The sequence below is a fragment of the Eschrichtius robustus genome, chromosome 1 (assembly GCF_028021215.1).
Source record: "Eschrichtius robustus isolate mEscRob2 chromosome 1, mEscRob2.pri, whole genome shotgun sequence".
NCBI classification, from domain to species: Eukaryota; Metazoa; Chordata; class Mammalia; order Artiodactyla; family Eschrichtiidae; genus Eschrichtius; species Eschrichtius robustus.
In genome coordinates, this window is record NC_090824.1 from 200,242,547 (window position 1) to 200,260,208 (window position 17,662).

The 17,662-nt window shown below is 36.9% G+C and overlaps 1 protein-coding gene across 3 annotated transcripts in view; it reads left to right on the forward strand.

The window, feature by feature from the left end:
• The window catches only part of MPP7 (MAGUK p55 scaffold protein 7), a 261,766-nt gene extending 257,786 nt beyond the window's left edge, over positions 1 to 3,980 (forward strand). For 2 of the 3 annotated variants that reach the window (XM_068539161.1, XM_068539171.1), the window contains exons 15-18: positions 280 to 388; positions 1,477 to 1,620; positions 3,134 to 3,292; positions 3,464 to 3,980. In XM_068539161.1, the coding sequence (XP_068395262.1) occupies positions 280 to 388; positions 1,477 to 1,620; positions 3,134 to 3,292; positions 3,464 to 3,487 (436 nt within the window). In that variant the 3' untranslated portion in view covers positions 3,488 to 3,980. Of the gene's footprint in view, positions 1 to 279; positions 389 to 1,476; positions 1,621 to 3,133 lie in introns of all 3 variants that reach the window. The other variant, XM_068539180.1, reaches the window with a different exon arrangement.
• Positions 3,981 to 17,662: the final 13,682 nt, after the last annotated feature.

Consider the following 17,662-nt stretch of genomic DNA (forward strand, 5'->3'; position numbering starts at 1 on the left):
GCATTGCATTAGTCCTGAAAAAGAGGTGATGGAAAACATTAGAGTCCTGCTGGACTAAAGTACTTTTTTTCTGCTTAAGTGTAATACAAGCAAGTGTTACTGATTTGAAAAAATAAAATAGAAGATTTTTTAAAATTGACATTCTGGAGTACTTGGACCTAGTTATTTTATTAAAAACAGTTTAAAAAATTACATGTTCAGCAAAAACATCTTTTATATATGAATTATGTCTGCCATATATATGTATATATAATTCACAAATGATTCTGATTTCTACAGGTTTATTGAATATGGTGAATATAAAAACAACTATTACGGCACAAGTATAGACTCAGTTCGGTCTGTCCTAGCTAAAAACAAAGTTTGTTTGTTGGACGTTCAGCCTCATGTAAGTGAACAGTGACCTATTCAACACCCTTCTAGCCCATGTAATCTACCACATTTGAGCATTTCACTGTGGGGTAAATCTGAAATCTACTCACTTTTGGCATATAGGCGGCTTTCCTAAGGTGACAAAAGCATTTAAATGTAAGTTGAGAAGTTTCTGCTGAAAAAAAGCCCATGTTGTTATTAGGAAACAGGGGTCAGGGAAGCCTCGACATCTGTGTTTGTAACTCTTATTTCGATTCAGTGTTTGCCAAGTATAATGTCTCTTAGATATTTCTTCTATGTATCTTGTATTTAAAAATATGTTGCATTATATGTATAATGTATTTCATGTATGCATTGTTAGAAGTGTTCATAATTTTTGACAATGGACATTTTGGTTCTCAGTCCTCTTTCATTGATTTTGGTTCTGTAAATATCCTAGAAGTGTAAACTGCCCGGCAAGAGCCACGGGCATCTCACAGGAACTGTACCAGGTACAAGTCGCCAGGTGGAGCTTGCCTGGCACCCTGGGAGCTCACGTCACGTGGACTGAGTGCCAGTGGGTGAAGCAGTTTGCTTCCCTGTCTCCCCACAGACCCCCAGCAGAGACGCAGCCCACAGCATTCTCCTTGTTACCCAGGGGCACTGCACTGCTGACGAGCTTCGTGAAAAGCAGGGGGTTTGCCCTTTGTAGGGGACTCTGAAGGGCAGAATGGAAGAGGAGGGAGGCCTCAGCCTGAGATCAGGAAGAGGCTTAAACAGGACGGTTGGAAGACTTTCCTGTAAAGAAAGTTAACTCATAGCATCTTTTGGGTATTAGATCTAAAAACTCGTTTTCTGGTATTTTTAGCTGCTTCTCTTCAATATTCATTATGGCATATTTCAAAGCATTTTTAAAGACAAGTTACATTCTCCATCTTTTTAGAGGTGTCTATTACATTTAATCGTCAACAACTGATTGAATAACAATATATTGAAAGACCTGCTACCCTTAATTAGGAAATAATTTTAAGGAATTTTCTCCTTAGAAAGAAAATTCAGTTTTGTTATAAAACTTACTCATGACATTATGAAGAAATGTAAGAAAACTTATTTTCTTCGTTGCAGACAGTGAAGCACTTAAGGACACTAGAATTTAAGCCCTATGTGATATTTATAAAGCCTCCATCAATAGAGCGTTTGAGGGAGACAAGAAAAAATGCAAAGATTATTTCAAGCAGAGATGACCAAGGTGCTGCAAAGCCCTTTACGGTGAGTGTGCGGGTGCTTTACTGAAAGTACACAAGCAGGACTTAAAGTCATATGTGCTGTAGTGACAGCATTAGGGAGACTGCAGTAGATGAAGGTGGGATCCAAACACCCATGCGAGACAGAGCTGTATTTGGCTGCATGCATTTAGTGATTGCACTGTGACTGAATGATCTTCATGTTACACTGACTCAAAACTATTTTGTATGCTATTATGTATACTTATAAAATTTTTGAAGGCACATGTAAAAAGTTAGACCACTGAGTTTTCAACTAGCCTTTATTTTTAAAGGGAAAAATACCAAAGTCAGTTAGTATTACTCATTAATAGTCTAGATGAAGATTTAATAATTTGCCTTGTCTGTTTCTATCAACATCATATTTAGCATAGTGAAAGAAAAAGCATCATTTTGGGTGTAGGACAAGTAGACTTGTATTATTCAATCTGTATTTGTATTTCCTTTGACTGTTATTAGAAATGGCAGCTGTGGTTTGTTAATGACTAGAATGACTCTGGCAGGGCCTTTCATTGTTTTTTGTTTTTAACCTTAAGACGATGTATTCTACTTTAGGATCAAAAATAAAAAGCAGAGAAATTTAATGGCAGAAGGTTTTTTCCCCTCCCTCTCTTAATTAACTCATCTTTAACTTTAGGCTGTATTAATTCATAAACTATTAATTGTGAGTACCAAATACAGGTAATGTTTTTGATTCCCAGTATTTTAAAAATATCTTTTTTCTAAAGTACTGACAATACGCAACCATACTGAACAGGTGCTGTTATATGAGGTTAATTACTCAGGGCTCTGGATTAACACTAAAACTAAAATTTCTGTTGTTGTGAAAATCTTCTGTGACTTTGAAATGTAGACTCTGAAATGACTCCAGGATGTCACAGTATAAAGAGTTATTGTACTGTTTATTATAGTATTGTACTATGTGAAAATTTCTCAATGAAGAAAATAAATGATAGCATAAGATTTAACTCACATTTATGTATATAGTCTTGTTTTATAATCAACTAAAATTCTTACTGGTTTCAAAAATGTGAGTATGAAGGGCCCCTGGCCCACTTCCCACTTTTACTGAGACGTAGAAGGACATGATATAAGTGTCCTTTCATAAATGTATCCAACTCTGAAAAAGTAGTTTGTTATACATTCCTTGCTATGAATACATGTGAACAAGGCAGGCAAAGCCTCAGGGTAAACAATTCTACTTTAATACTGAAATATCTCTGTAATGATAAGCGAGTGACTAATTATCCTGAAATTTAGGTAAGACAGGAGTTTTGACTCTTGCCAGGGCAGTTTAGTTACAAGCAAATAGAGAGAAAGGGTATTAGAAATTATGGCTTCTGAAGAATTTATAGTTAAAGAGGTAATTTTCTTTCGTGGCTGAGGTGAAATAGTGAACACAGAACAACATTAGATAAACCAGTTGTGCAATATTTGCATTGACGTGACGTGATAAAATTGCCTAGTTAACCAATTTTTAAAAATACTTCTTTTTGTAGGAAGAAGACTTTCAAGAAATGATTAAATCTGCCCAGATAATGGAAAGTCAATATGGTCATCTTTTTGACAAAACTATAGTAAATGATGATCTCACCATGGCATTCAGTGAACTAAAAACAACTTTTGACAAATTGGAGACAGATACCCACTGGGTTCCAGTGAGCTGGTTGCATTCATAACTAAGGGAAATTTCCATAATTATCTTTTCTGTAGAGTGCATGATTAAATCAGTTACCATTTTGGTGGTAGGGTTTTTTAATCTATATCACTGTTAAGGTGTGCAATCTTGGTTAAAATTGAATGTTGGTTTTGTTTGTATCTTTTTACAGCCTTATTTCAAGCACAGTGTTTGAGTTTAAGGTCCACGATCAAAATCTGCACAGTACCGTATTCCGAGCAAAGCTTTCAGCCTTCTGGTTGTCTTGACTGTGTAGCTCTGTCTCCAAAATGGGGTTGAACTTTTTAGAGAGACATAGCTGGAGAATGTACACGGGAGTTCAGTACTTCAGCTGGTCTCCAACGTCGTCACTGCCTTGGAGTTTGCGTGTCAGCCGCTGAATACATTCAGTTCACAGTCTTCAGGACCGCGAACTGGGCTGGCAGTAAGGCCGAGTCCTCTTACTATTCTGGAAGTGCAACCTTTTTCTTACGTAGACACAATATATTCACAGTTACAGTTTGAGAAGGCCTTATGAGTGCATATTATCAGTGACTCAACAAATGTTTAATAAGGGAAGATGGGCTTTTAAAAATTATTATTTATGAAACTAAAAACCTTTCTTTATGGCTTAAGAATGGCGATATCCTGGGGCAAGTAAGATTACAAAGGACATTTTTATTTGTAAATCCTCATACAATATTTCTGGACTCACCAGAAATTCTGGAGCCAGTTATCTGGCTTTGGATTTTCCCAATAAATTATAAGAATGATTCCTATTCTAAAAGTAGGTTTTACATGCTACTGATACAATTAAAGAAAATGTGATCATTTTTCAAATGTGTGCAATTGATCACAATATATTTACATTGCACTATAAGATATATTTTAGAAAACTTTTCATGTGATGTTAACTTATTTCTTTGTCATCAAAATATTTCTTAACACTGGCCAGATACCATCCTAATCTTGCCATTTTTAAAGAAGTTTAAGAAAGACTCTTTTGTTGTAAATATTTAGATGGGATCTCTCATTTTTCTTTGATGCTACTCATCTTCAGCGAGTAAATTATATAGCTCAAAATACCAGAAATGTCCATAGTTGTATAAGAGAACATGTTCTCCCATTCTTGCATGCCATAAGACCCTGTCAGTCAGAAATCATTGCATCTGTGACTTTCAAACAGAAAAAACAATATTTTTTGTTGATTTGTAAAGAGAGTTTAGATGTCCTGTTTAAAGAAAAGTAGTGTAGTGAAATTTTATATATTTATGAAATATTTGAAAGACATATTTTTTTAATTATCAAATGAGGCTATTCATAAAATAAATTGTATGTAAAGACGTCATAATTTAAGATAGTACTTTTATAAGTCAGGGTCAGCATTCCATGTAAATATTTGACCTTTATTCATATGCAGATCCACAAGTGTGTTCTGTGTGCACGTTTGATAGCATGACTCACTGAGTTTCCTTTGGACGTGTCAAATTTCATACCTTGATACACACTCACAGCTAAATAGTTAGATAACCAGACATTGTTACTTGACAGCATAATCCAAACAGCAAGTTCTAAGTTAATTAACTAAATAGCAAGCAATTTAGTTTAAAAAGGGGTTGGTGGGTTGCCAGATCTAATACTGAAGCCATACTTTATAGTTGTGTGGCTGGTCTAAGAAAGTACAAATCTTCCTTAGGTGGTTTGGGTAGAATATTCTCTTTGAACATTGACTGAAATTTCCAAAAAATCAGGACTTCTTAGGAAATGAATTATAATTTAGGCAGTCCAAATTCTTTGTTCAGAAATAGTACATGGTTTGTTTTTGGTTTTGTTTTTTTTCATTTACAGACAATTGCCTCAGTTCTTTCCTGCGGAGGTAGAGATAGTGTAACGTGGTAGAAACGGAGTCCTTTTTGGTGGTGGTGGTGGAGGTGTTATAGAAATATAATTGTCCAGCCTTTCTCCCTTTTCACACGAGAGCTGGGCAGTATTTTTTAAAATAATGAAAAGAGGCACTTCAGCAATTTGAAAAATCTTTTATCGGGTAATATACATTCGTGGTCTTGCAAGTGACATTTACGTGGCCACCTTGATGCTTAGAAAAGAGATTCGGTTAAAATTTAATGCGGCAGGGCCAACTCCATGGCCTTTGATTAATGTTGCAAAGGGCCCTTGATTCTGTACTTTATGCATCCTCAGCTCCCGCTCTAGCAAGGACAGACTAGTTCTTTAGACAGCTTGCTTCTGAGACAGTGTCAGCCGCTATTTGAGAGAACAGGAATATTGGTTTTTTTAAGTCCATATATTTAAAATCCAAGATCAAGAAGATAATTCTATATTCCCATCATTAACATACTGGAATCTTTTTTTTTTTTTTTTTTTTTTTAACCATTATTTTACTTACCAGTATAGACATTATCGGTATCTTTAAGGCTGACCTTCCTGGTATTGTGTAATGATTGAATGTATCTAAATTGTAATAATTTAAAATTGACAAACGTGTAAAACGAAATTATGTTGTTAAAAGTTTCCTGAAGATACAGATTTTTATTATTTATTTTCTTTTTGACTAGTAAGAGTTTATAAATAAAAGTAATGGAAAACCTTTGAGCTTAATAAAGTATCTTCAAATAATGTGTGTACTGTCTTGAAGATGGCTCTTGCACTTGGTATCTACTTCACTGTTTCCAAGGGTGGAAAAAATTGTTTTTTTAATGACACCAAGTGATATATTTGAACTGGCTCTGTCTAAAATTAAATTTCATATTTGTTTCAAACATTAATCGGTTTCATCCAGGTTGTTGGAGAGGTGGACTTCACTAGCCTCGCTCTTACCCACACGGTCCAGCCATTTAAAGCTGTGGAGCAAAGAATGGGATGGTTGGTCCCAGCCCGTCCATGATGGGGACACCCCACCCCGCGTCTTTCCATCAGGCATCGAGCGTCACTCACATCCTCTGCCCCTGTTCCAGGTAGGCAAAGTAGACTTTTCCAGCTCTGCATGTGAGGACAAACTGCCACCTGCTTATACAGACAGGCTAAGTGGCACTGGCCTTGCTAAGCAGCTGAACAAGTTAGCCCAGCTCTGCTTCCACTGAGAGGCTGTAGGATGTAGCAGTTAGGGGCGGGGGATCTGGAGCTGGATTGTTGAGTTCAGATTCTGCCTATTACGAGTTTTATAACCTCATTTAATCTCACTGTCGTTTTCTCACCAGAAAATAATGGAGATAATAAGAGTGCTTACCTCATGGGATTGTTGTGGACATGAAATGAAAGAATCGATCCGTGTAATGTGCTTGGAACAAAGCCTGGGCTAGAGGTGCTCGCTGATGGTAAGCTCGCTTCACAACGCTCACTCTCACATCACACAGTTTAAAAGTAGCTGCATAAATATTCTTAATTACTCCACACAAACAGTTCTCCTATTAGTAAATTTACAGGAAGCTTCCTAAATAATTTCTGTGACCAGCTTTATTGTTTTATAAAAATACCATTACTTCCAAATGATACATCCAGAATTCACTGGGTGATTCTCAACAGGAAAGTGAACCAACTTCTGTTTGCAACCACTAGTATGGAATATAACTGATACCAGCTGAAAGAAACGCCCCTTGATTGTATCCCAGCCCTTCTTCTGCTGCCGCACTTCCTTTCCAAATGCGTGCTCACTTACGCTTCGGCTTCTGCGGGGCAGGGAATGTTTTTACTTTTGTAACAGCTGTCTTGTTCACATACACCTATGTGGGCCTACTCACCGTCAGACCAAACTGTCCTTATTAACATCAGACATCTGTATGATTTGTCTACGATTTCATTTAATCCTTACCGCTGCCTTGTATGGGAGTGGTAGCTTCACATTTTACAGTTGAGAAAACCAAGGTGCTGGCTTCCGTACCTGGCCCAAGGTAACAGGTGACGAGTAAGGAATCGGGGCTTGAACAGTGGTCAGGCTTCCTCCAGTTCCACACTATTTCACTGCATTGTGCTTCCTGGTGGTGCTAGAACTTGAGCCAGTTCTGGAAACAGGTGAGATTTGGTCATTAAGGGGAGTGATTGTTCATCCTTTTGATGCACAGCAGTTTACAAAGAGTTTTCTCAGAACATTGTTGCTTTAGTCAGATATAACTTGATTTATCTATGCCTGTATAGTGGGCTGATCTTCAAACAGTGGCTATTATCAAAAACATACAAAAAACTTAGCATAATATGCAATATTTCTATTTTGTCTGTTTGAGTACCAGTCCTTAGTGATGAATCATGATTGGTCTAATCAATCATGACAATCCCCTCTTCCCAAGGATGGATCTGAGTTGGTCATGCCACCCAATTCGAGGTAATGTCTGTCGTAGGAGCTGTGGGTAAGAGTTGTTTCCCTGACGTAAACAACTGCATGAGGTGAAAACCTTTTATGCTCCTGCCCCCATGCTTCCTGTTTGAGATGCTTCAGTTATGTTGAGGTGCTTGCAAAGATGACAGCCATAACCCTAACCCTAAACCAATGGATGACTAACGCCAATCTATAGATGAATGAGTAGAAAAAGGAAAAGATCCTAAATCCATAACATCACTGAGCTGCTGAAAAAAATCCTGGGACCTCCTTCCTCTAATTACTGAAAAAACAATGTTCTTTTACGCTCTGTTGGTGAGAATGTAAATTGGGGCAGCCGCTATGGAAAACAGTATGGCAGTTCCTCAAAAAACTAAAAATAGAACTACCATATGACCCAGCAATTCCACTTCTGGGTACATATCTGAAGAAAATGAAATCACTATTTTGAAAAGAGATCTGCACTCCCACATTCCACGTTCATTGCAACATTATTCACAACAGCTGAGACAAGGAAACAGCAAGTGTCCCTCAACAGATGAATGAAGAATGGGGGGATGCGCACACACACACACACACACAAAGATTATTCAACAGTTAAAAATAAGGAAATTCTGCCTTTTGTGACAACATGGATGTATCTTGAGGGCATTATTCTAACTAAAATAAGTCAGAGAAAGACAAATAACTATATGTTATTACTTATATATGGCATCTACAAAAGCTGAACTCAGAAATAGAAAATAGAATGGTAGTTACCAGGGGTTGGAGGGAAAAGGGGGAGGTTGGTCAAGAGGTACAAGCTTCCAGTTATGAGATGAATAAGTTCTGAGGATGTGATGTACAGCATGGTGACTTTAGTTAACAACACTGTGTAACATGCTTGAAAGTAGCTAAAAGAGTTATCAACAGACACACACACACACACACACACACAAGGTAATTATGTGAGGTGATGGAAGTGTTAAATAACCTTACTGTGGTAATCATTTCATCATATATGCATGCATCAGATCATCACACTGTACACCTTAAACTTACACAATGTTAATTATATCAATAAAACTGAAAAAGATGTTCTATTAAAAAGTGTTACTATTAAGCTGTTGTTTACTTGCTGCTGGAAGCATTCCTAATGGAAAGCAGTATCCATGACAACCTAGGCCACTCCCAGTATCTATGGTCACTTTCCAAAGGTGTCACGTGCCCTGCAATGATGCATTGAGCTTTAAAACATTCTGGAACTTGTAGCGAAAACTAAAGCAAGAGATCCCATTTAAATTTTATTTTTCTTGGGTTCCACGTTTCTTTCCTCCACAATATGGATAAAATTTAAGTTTGGGGAAAGTTGTTCATATGTTTTTGGGTTTCCAAATTTATCATGGTTGTGAGTCTACCATTTTGGACAAAGTAATACCTCTTTAACTGTTTAATCTGACCTGGGCGTTAGTCATACCTAAAGGCTCCATTCATTGGGCCCCTGCTCTGTGCCTGGCACTCTGCTAGTTAGTAGTAGGTGGGCTGTTTGTGATCACTGGCTCCACTTAAACGGAGAAAAGACCTAAATAGCAATATGTTTAAATAACAATGGCTACAAAATGTAATTATTGTACATGTCAATGAAGAGCTATATAACATAAAGTAATAACTTAGGGAAATACATTGCTCTTAGGAATCTAAAAGATACCAAAACAACTGAGGATGAAAGAAAGAAGGAAGAAATATAAACGTGCTTAAATATTAGTTAAATTTTTTAAAAGTATTTGAAGGCATTCACAATTGTCAATTGTGGAATTGAAAGTAAATACAAAGAGGAATCAGAAAGAGACTCCATTAAATGAGATGACAGAAACAAGGCCAAATGAGTCTCTTATTACAGATTTAAATGCTGTGAACTCACGTATTGAGACCATTTTTCAACTACATCAAAAATGGACATCAACCATATTCCTCAAGAAGAGAAAGATTTAAAGTAAGAGGATTGACAAAAATAAGCCAGGCAGATGCAAACAAAAAGAAAGCAAAAAAATAAGAAAATAAGAAAACAGAAGGCACAATACTAATATCAAAATTGAGTTCAATGTTTATCAGTTGGGTCAAAAAGTCATTCTTTAGTAACCAGTGGTATAAACCACAAAAGGAAGAGCATCAAAGACACAGGGTAAAACCTTGAGAAGTGCAGTCAATAAAACCATGTTATTTGATAATCTTTAAAATACTTCTCTTAGACCTTGAAGAAAACAGTTATAGAAGGTCCGTATATCACAACTCCTCAGCCAATCTCGTAGCCATGGAAAGAATGCTTTTTCCTGCAAACTGAGATGACACCTTCTATTCAAGAGCCACACTGAGCATTTATAAAACCCAGTCCTCAAGTAAGCTACAAGAAAAACCTCATTAAATTCCAAAATAGTTAAATACTTCAAATTACATCTAGTGACCACAGTCCAATAGAAGTAAAAATGAATAACAAGTAGACACCAAAAAAAGACCTCTTAGGAAAAGCTCAAAATTTAAAAAAAGTATTCTGATCGTGGACTAACTGAAAATAAAATTGTAGATTATTCAGAAAATAACAGTGTAACTCTCAGAATCTATGGACTAGGACTAAAAAACTGAGCTCAGGAAAACTTGTTGCCTTAAAAGCTTTTTGAAGGGAAAAAAAATAAAAATAAACACTAGCTCAAGCAACTCAGGAAAGAATAACATGAGTGGTATTTTGGCTAGGTTGTAATATACACTGACTTTTCCAGGAATGCGCTACCATGTAAGTCAAAGGAAGATAGTATTTCATTTTTTCAGAACTTTACCAAGAGTTTTTCACTATTTTGGAACATCATGTCACTAATGGCAATACCACTCATGCTGTCAGTCTCCAACATTGCATGTCAGGACACACCCATGCCACGATGCGTGAACCTACCCACATGCACGTGATCACTGCTGTCTTTGGGGAACTGCTGCTTGAGCATTTACATCTCACAGTGTGAGCTATTTTACTTTCCATTGCTCTCCTTTTCCTTCTCCCTTATATTACAATGGGGTTCCATTTTATTATTTTATTTTTTATTATTTAATTTAATTTAATTTTATTTTGCCGCACTGCGCGGCATGCGGGATCTTAGTTCCTCAACCAGGGATCGAACCCGTGCCCCCTGCAGTGGAAGCGTGGATTCTCAACCACTGGACCACCAGGGAAGTCCCTGGGGTTTCTTTTTAACTGTGTAGACTACCCTATATCTATGGATTTCATTTCAAGATAGCAAAAGGGACGTCACAAAAATCTCTCTGAAGAGACCACTGAGTATGATAGGAGTGATTCTTGCTGCTTCAGATGGATGGCTATTCAAATCCCATCTATTTTGCACCCTTTGAGCTGTACTGCTCATCCTGTTTTAATATTATGCTTTGATATGATTAATATGTGACTGAGCATCAAGTACTATCCTCGGGGATACTGCTGCAGAAGAAAATAGCTTTAAAGTTGATAATATTTTCCAAAAACGTATAATGAGATTATATGAGAGTAGACATTACTGCAGACCCAAATACTAAATTGAAAGATCGCAGACTCTCCCAGAACATAATTTTAATAGCATAAGGATGAAAATTGAGAAAAATTGTGAGACATGGCAAGTAAATCCAAAGGGAGGAGATCAAGATGGCAGAGTAGGAGGACACAGAGCTAACCTCTCCCCATGAACACATCAAAATGCAGTTACATGTGGTGCAATTCTCACTGAAAACTAACTAGAGGCTGGCAGAAAGACTCCTGTGCAACCAAGGCTGTAAGAAAGATCCACACGGAATTGGGTAGGAAGGAAAGAAAAGCGATCAGATTGGAACTTGTGCCCCTGGAAGGGGACCCAGAAGAGGAGGGGGATTACATGGGCAAAGAAAAATTCCCCCTGGGGAATGAGGGCTTCGAGCCACATATTCTGCACCCCAGCCCTGGGGTCTGACACTGAAAAGACAAGTCACCTTAGCTGGTTTGAAAATCAGTGGGACTAACAGGAGGGCTGTAAGAAACCTAGACTCCGCTTGTGAGGAGGGTGCACAGACTTGCTTACTCCTGAAACAAAGCGGAGAAAGCAGATTGAAACTGCACGGGACTCTGGCCGGTTTCCCCCAACCACCCTGCAGCATGCCCCAGCCTGAGCCAAGCGCCCACTCAGGCCCCATTTGCTCTGTGACACAGCTCCACACTAGGATGACAGCAGCCGTGGAGGAGAGGAGTGCTCAGTTGTGAGGGACAGAACTGGCTTGGACCTGGAATGGCCTCTGAATGGGGCAGGGACAGCCATTACTGGTGCTTACAGAGAGGTCCAGGACTGCCACAGTCCGTACCCTGCTCCACACCAGGCACCCACTCCAGCCCCTCTTGCTCCAGTGCTGCTCCCCTCTAGGGCTAGGGTGCTGGTGCTAGGAGACAGGAGGATACACACTTGACAGAACAGAGTCAGCTCGGACCTGAGCCTCAGGACTTCTGTTTCAGCATCTTGGGACCTGAACAACCCTGCAATAGAGTGATGTTGGCCACTGACCAGAGGAGAAGCCCTGGCACAAACGCCTAGCCATGGCTCTAGCCTGTCCATCTCCAGTCCCAACTCACCAAGGTGACAGGTGCCAGCACACCCTGGAGGAAACATGACTGGTGCTCACATCAGATCCAGCTCTCCTGCCAAAGCTACAGGGCATATACAACTGTACAGGGATGCTCCCATATGGGGACATCCCTTCAAGGCTGGAATAGGTAACTATTTCACCTAAGTTCATAGACACAGAGAAAGATGAGCAAAGTGAGAAGACAGAGGAATTTGTTTCAGTTGAAAGAACAAGAGAAAACCCCTGAAAAAAAACCGACTGAAACAAATAAAATTTACCAGATAAAGAGTTTAAAGCATTAGTAGTAAGAATGCTAACTAAATTAAGGAAAAGAATAGATGAACACAGTGAGAACTTTAACAAGGAGCTAGAAAGTGTAAAAAAGAACCAGTCATAAATGAAGAATATAATAACAAATGAAAAACACACTAGAAGGAATTAACAGGAGACTAGGTGATAGAGAAGAATGCACAAGTGATCTGGAAGACAAAGTAATGGAAATTATCCAATCAGAACAGCAAAAAGAAAAACAAATTTTAAAAAAATAGAACAGTTTAAGGGACCTCCGGGACACCATCAAGTGTACCAACATTCACATTTTAGGGGTCCCAGAAGGAGAAGAGAGAGAGAGAGAAAGGGGTCAAAAATGTATTTGATGAAATTAGGTTGAAAACGTCCCAAACCTGAAGAAGGAAACAGATATCCAGGTACAGGAAGCATAGAGGGTACCAAACAAGGTGACTGCAAACACATTCACACCAAGACATGTCATAATTAAAGTGGCAAAAGTTAGAGATTCTAAAATCACCAAGAGAAAAACAAAGAGTTATATACAAGGGAACCCCCATAGGCTATCAGCTTTTTCTGCAGAAACTTGGCAGGCCAGAAGGGAGTGGTAAGATATATTTAAAGTGCTGAAAGGGAAAAACCTGCAACCTAGGATACCCTACAGAGCAAGATAATCACTTAGAATAGGAGAGAAAAAGAATTTCTCAGACAAGCAAAAACTAAAAGAGTTCATAAATAGTAAACCTACTCTAAAAGAAATGTTAAAGGTTCTTCTCTGTGTAGAAAAGAAAAGGTTACAAGAAGAAGTAAGTATCTATAGAAAAGGAAAAATCCCAGGAGTAAAGGCAAAGAATCAACCACTTAAATAAGCTAGTGCGAAGGTTAAAAGAAAAAAGTGTAAAATCATCTAAAACTACAATAAATAGTGAAGGGATAAACATGAAGGTGTAAAATATGACATCAAATACACAAAATGTGGGAAAGGGGAGTAAAAAATGAAGATCTTTTAGAATGTGTTTGAACTTAAGTGACTACCAGTTTAAAACAAGTAGATATAGTTACAGTCAACATATATGAACTCCTTGGTAACCACAAATCAAAAACCCATAATAGATACACAAAAACTAGGGGAAAAAAGGAACACAAGCATGCCACTAAAGAAAATCATCAAACCATGAGGGAAGAAACAAAAAGAAGAACAGAGAACTACAAAAGCAACCAGAAAACAAAAAACAAAATGGGAATAAGTACATACTTATCAATAATCACTTTAAGTATCATTTAAAATGCTCCAGTTAAAAGACATAGGGTGGCAGATTGGATTTAAAAAAAGACCCATATACTGCTTACAAAAGTCTCACTTCAGAGCTAAAGACACATGCACACTGAAAGTGAGGGGAAGGAAAAAGATATTTCATGGAAATGGAAACAGAAGGAAAGCAGGGATAGCGATACTCCTATTATACAAAACAGACCTCAAAACAAAGTCTATAACAAAAGCCAAAGAAGGGCACTATATAATTATAAAAGTATCAAGACAAAAAAACGATATCACAGTCATTAACATATATGCACCCAATACAGGAGTACCTAAATACATAAAGAAAATATTAACAGACATAAAGGGAGAAATTGACAATAAAACAATAATAGTAGGGGACTGTAACACCCCACTTATATCAGTGGACAGATCATCCAGACAGAAAATAAGGCAAAATTTGTCTTAAATGACACAATAGACCAGTTGGACTTTATAGATATCTACAGGACATATCATCCCAAAACAGCAGATTACACATTCTTTTCAAGTGCACATAGAAAGTTCTCCAGGATAGACCACCTGCTAGGCCATAAAATAAGTCTCAACAAATTTAAGAAGATAGAAATTACATCAAGCATTTTTTCCAACCTCAGTGGTATGAAACTAGAAATCAACTACAGAAAGAAAAACGAGAAAAACACAAACATGTGGAGACTAAACAACATGCTACTAAAAAACCAACGGGTCAATGAAGAGAGAAAGCAGAAAATCAGAAAATACCTCGAGACAAATGAAAATGGAAACACAACACTCCAAAATCTATGGGATGCAGCAAAAGCAGTTCTAAGAGGGAAGTTTATAGCCACACAAGCCAACACCAAGAAATAAGAAAAATCTCAAATAACCTAATCTACCAGTTAAAAGAAGTAGAAAAAGAACAAGCAAAGCTCAAAGTCAGCAGAAGGAAGGAAATAATAAATATCAGAGAGGAAATTAAAAAATAGAGAACAACAACAACAAAAATACAATAAAAAATCAATGAAATCAAGAGCTGGTTTTTTTGAAAAAATAAAATTGATAAGACTTTAGCCATGCTCATCAAGAAAAAAAGAGAGAGGACCCAAACAAATAAGAAATGAAAGAAGAGAAATAACAACTGATACCACAAAGATTCAAAAAAAGCATAAGAATACTATGAACAGTTATATGCGAAAAAAATTGGACAACCTAGAAGAAATGGACAAATTCCTAGAAACATACAACCTCCCAGACTGAATAAGGAAAAAAGACAATCTGAACAGACTGATCACTAGTAGTGAAATTGAATTTGTATTAAAAAAAAACCTCCCAGCAAACAAAAGTCCAGGACCAGATGGCTTCACAGGAAAATTCGACCAAACATATAAACAACTAATACCTATCCTTCTGAAACTATTCCAAAAAAAATAGAGCAGAACACTCCCTAATTTATTCTACAAGGCCACCATTACCCTGATACCAAAACCAGACAAAGACATGAAAGAAAGAAGAAAGAAAGAAAGAAAAAAGAAAGATTAAAGAAAATTATTACAGGCCAGTATCTCTAATAAATATAAATACAAAAATTCCTCAAGAAAATATTAGCAAAACAAATTCAACAATATATAAAAAGGATCATACACCATGATTGAATGGGATTTATTCAGACATGCAAGGATAGTTCAATATCTGCAAATCAATCAATGTGATACACCTCATTAACAAAGTGAAGAATAAAATCATATGTTCATCTTAATAGATGCAGAAAAAGCTTTTGACAAAATTCAACATCCATTTATGATTAAAACTCTCAAGAAAGTGTGTATAGAGGAACATAACCCAACAGAATAAAGGCCATATATGGCAAGCCCATTGCTAACATCATACTCAGTGGTGAAAACTTGAAAGCATTTCCTCTAAGATCAGGAACAAGACAAGGATGCCCACTCTCACCACTTTTATTTAACATAGTACTGTAAGTCCTAGCCATGGACATCAGACAAGAAAAAGAAATAAAAGACATCCAAATTGGAAGGGAAGATGTAAAACCATCACTATTTGCAGATGACATGATACTATATATAGAAAACCCTAAAGTCTCCACCAAAAAAATATTAGAACTAATCAACGAATTCAATAAAGTTGCAGATTACAAGTTTAATATATAGACATACGCTATTTTCTATACACTAATAATTAACTACCAGAAAGAGAAAACAAGAAAAGTCCCATTTAAAATTGCATCAAAAAGAATAAAGTATCTAGAAATAAACTTAACCAAGGAGGTGAAAGACCTATACTCCGAAAATTATAAACCATTGATGAAGGAAACTGAAGATAATACAAAGAAATGGAAAGATAACCTGTGTTCATGGATTGGAAGAATTAATATAGTTAAAATGTCCATATTACCCAAAGCAGTCTACAAATTTATACAAACCCTATCAAAATACCCATTACATTTTTCACTAGAACTAGAACAAATAATTCTAAAACTTTTATGGAACCACAAAAAACCCCAATGAGTCAAAACAATCTTCAGAAAAAATAACAAAGCTTCAGGTATCATGCTCTCTGACTATACCACAAAGCTACAGTAATCAAAACAGCATGGTACTAGCACAAAAATGGGCACATAGATCAATGGAACAGAATAGAGAGCCCAGAAATAAACCTATGCACTTACAGTCAACTAATCCACAACAAAGGAGCTATATAATGGAGAAAAGACAGTCTCTCCAATAAGCAGTGATGGGAAAACTGGACAGCTACATGTAAAGAGTGAAATTAGAACATTTCCTCACACCATATACAAAAACAAACTCAAAATGGATTAAAGACCTAAATGTAAGACCTGAAACCCTAAAACTCCCTACAAGAAAACATAGGGAGACACTGTATAACGTAAATCATAGCAATATTTTTTTGGATCTGTCTCCTAAGGTAAAAGAAACAAAAGCAAAAATAAACAAATAGGACCTAATTAAACTTAAAAGCTTCTGCACAGCAAAGGAAGTTATCAACAAACAAATAGACAACCTACTGAATGAGAAAAAATATTTGCAAATGATATGACTGATAAGGGGTTAATATCCAAAATATATAAACAGCTCATAAAACTCAATATCAAAAAAAGAACCCAATTAAAAGATGGGCAGAAGAGCTGAATAGACAGTCTTACAAAGAAGATATACAGACGGCTAACAGGCATATGAAAAGATGCTCAACATTGCTAATCATCAGAGAAAGGCAAATCAAAATCACAATTAGATATCATCTCACATCTGTCAGAATAGTTGTCATCAAAAAGAACACAAATAACAAATGTTGGCGAGAATATGGAGAAAAGGGAACCCTAGTACACAGTTGGTGGGAATGTAAGTTAGTGTAGTAGCCACTATGGAAAACAGTATAGAGATTCAAAAAACTGAAAATAGAACTACCATGTGATCCAGCAATTGCACTCTTAGGTATATATCCAAAGAAAATGAAAACACTAATTCAAAAAAATATATGCACCCCAATTTTCATAGCAGCATTATTTACAATAACCAAGATATGGAAGCAACCCTCATGACCATCAACAGATAAATAAAAAGAATGAAATTCTGCCATTGGTAACAACATGGATGGAACTAGAGGGTATTACACTTAGTGAAATAAGTCAGAAAGAGAAAGTCAAATACTGTATGTTATCACTTGTATGTGGAATCTAAAAAATAAAACAAATGAATGACCACAGCAAAACAGAAGTAAACTGACAGGTATAGAGAACAGGCTGGTTGTTACTAGTGGGGAGATGGAGGGGGTGAGAGGCAGGATGGGGGTAGGGGATTGAAAGGTACAAACTGCTATGTACAAAGTGGATAGGC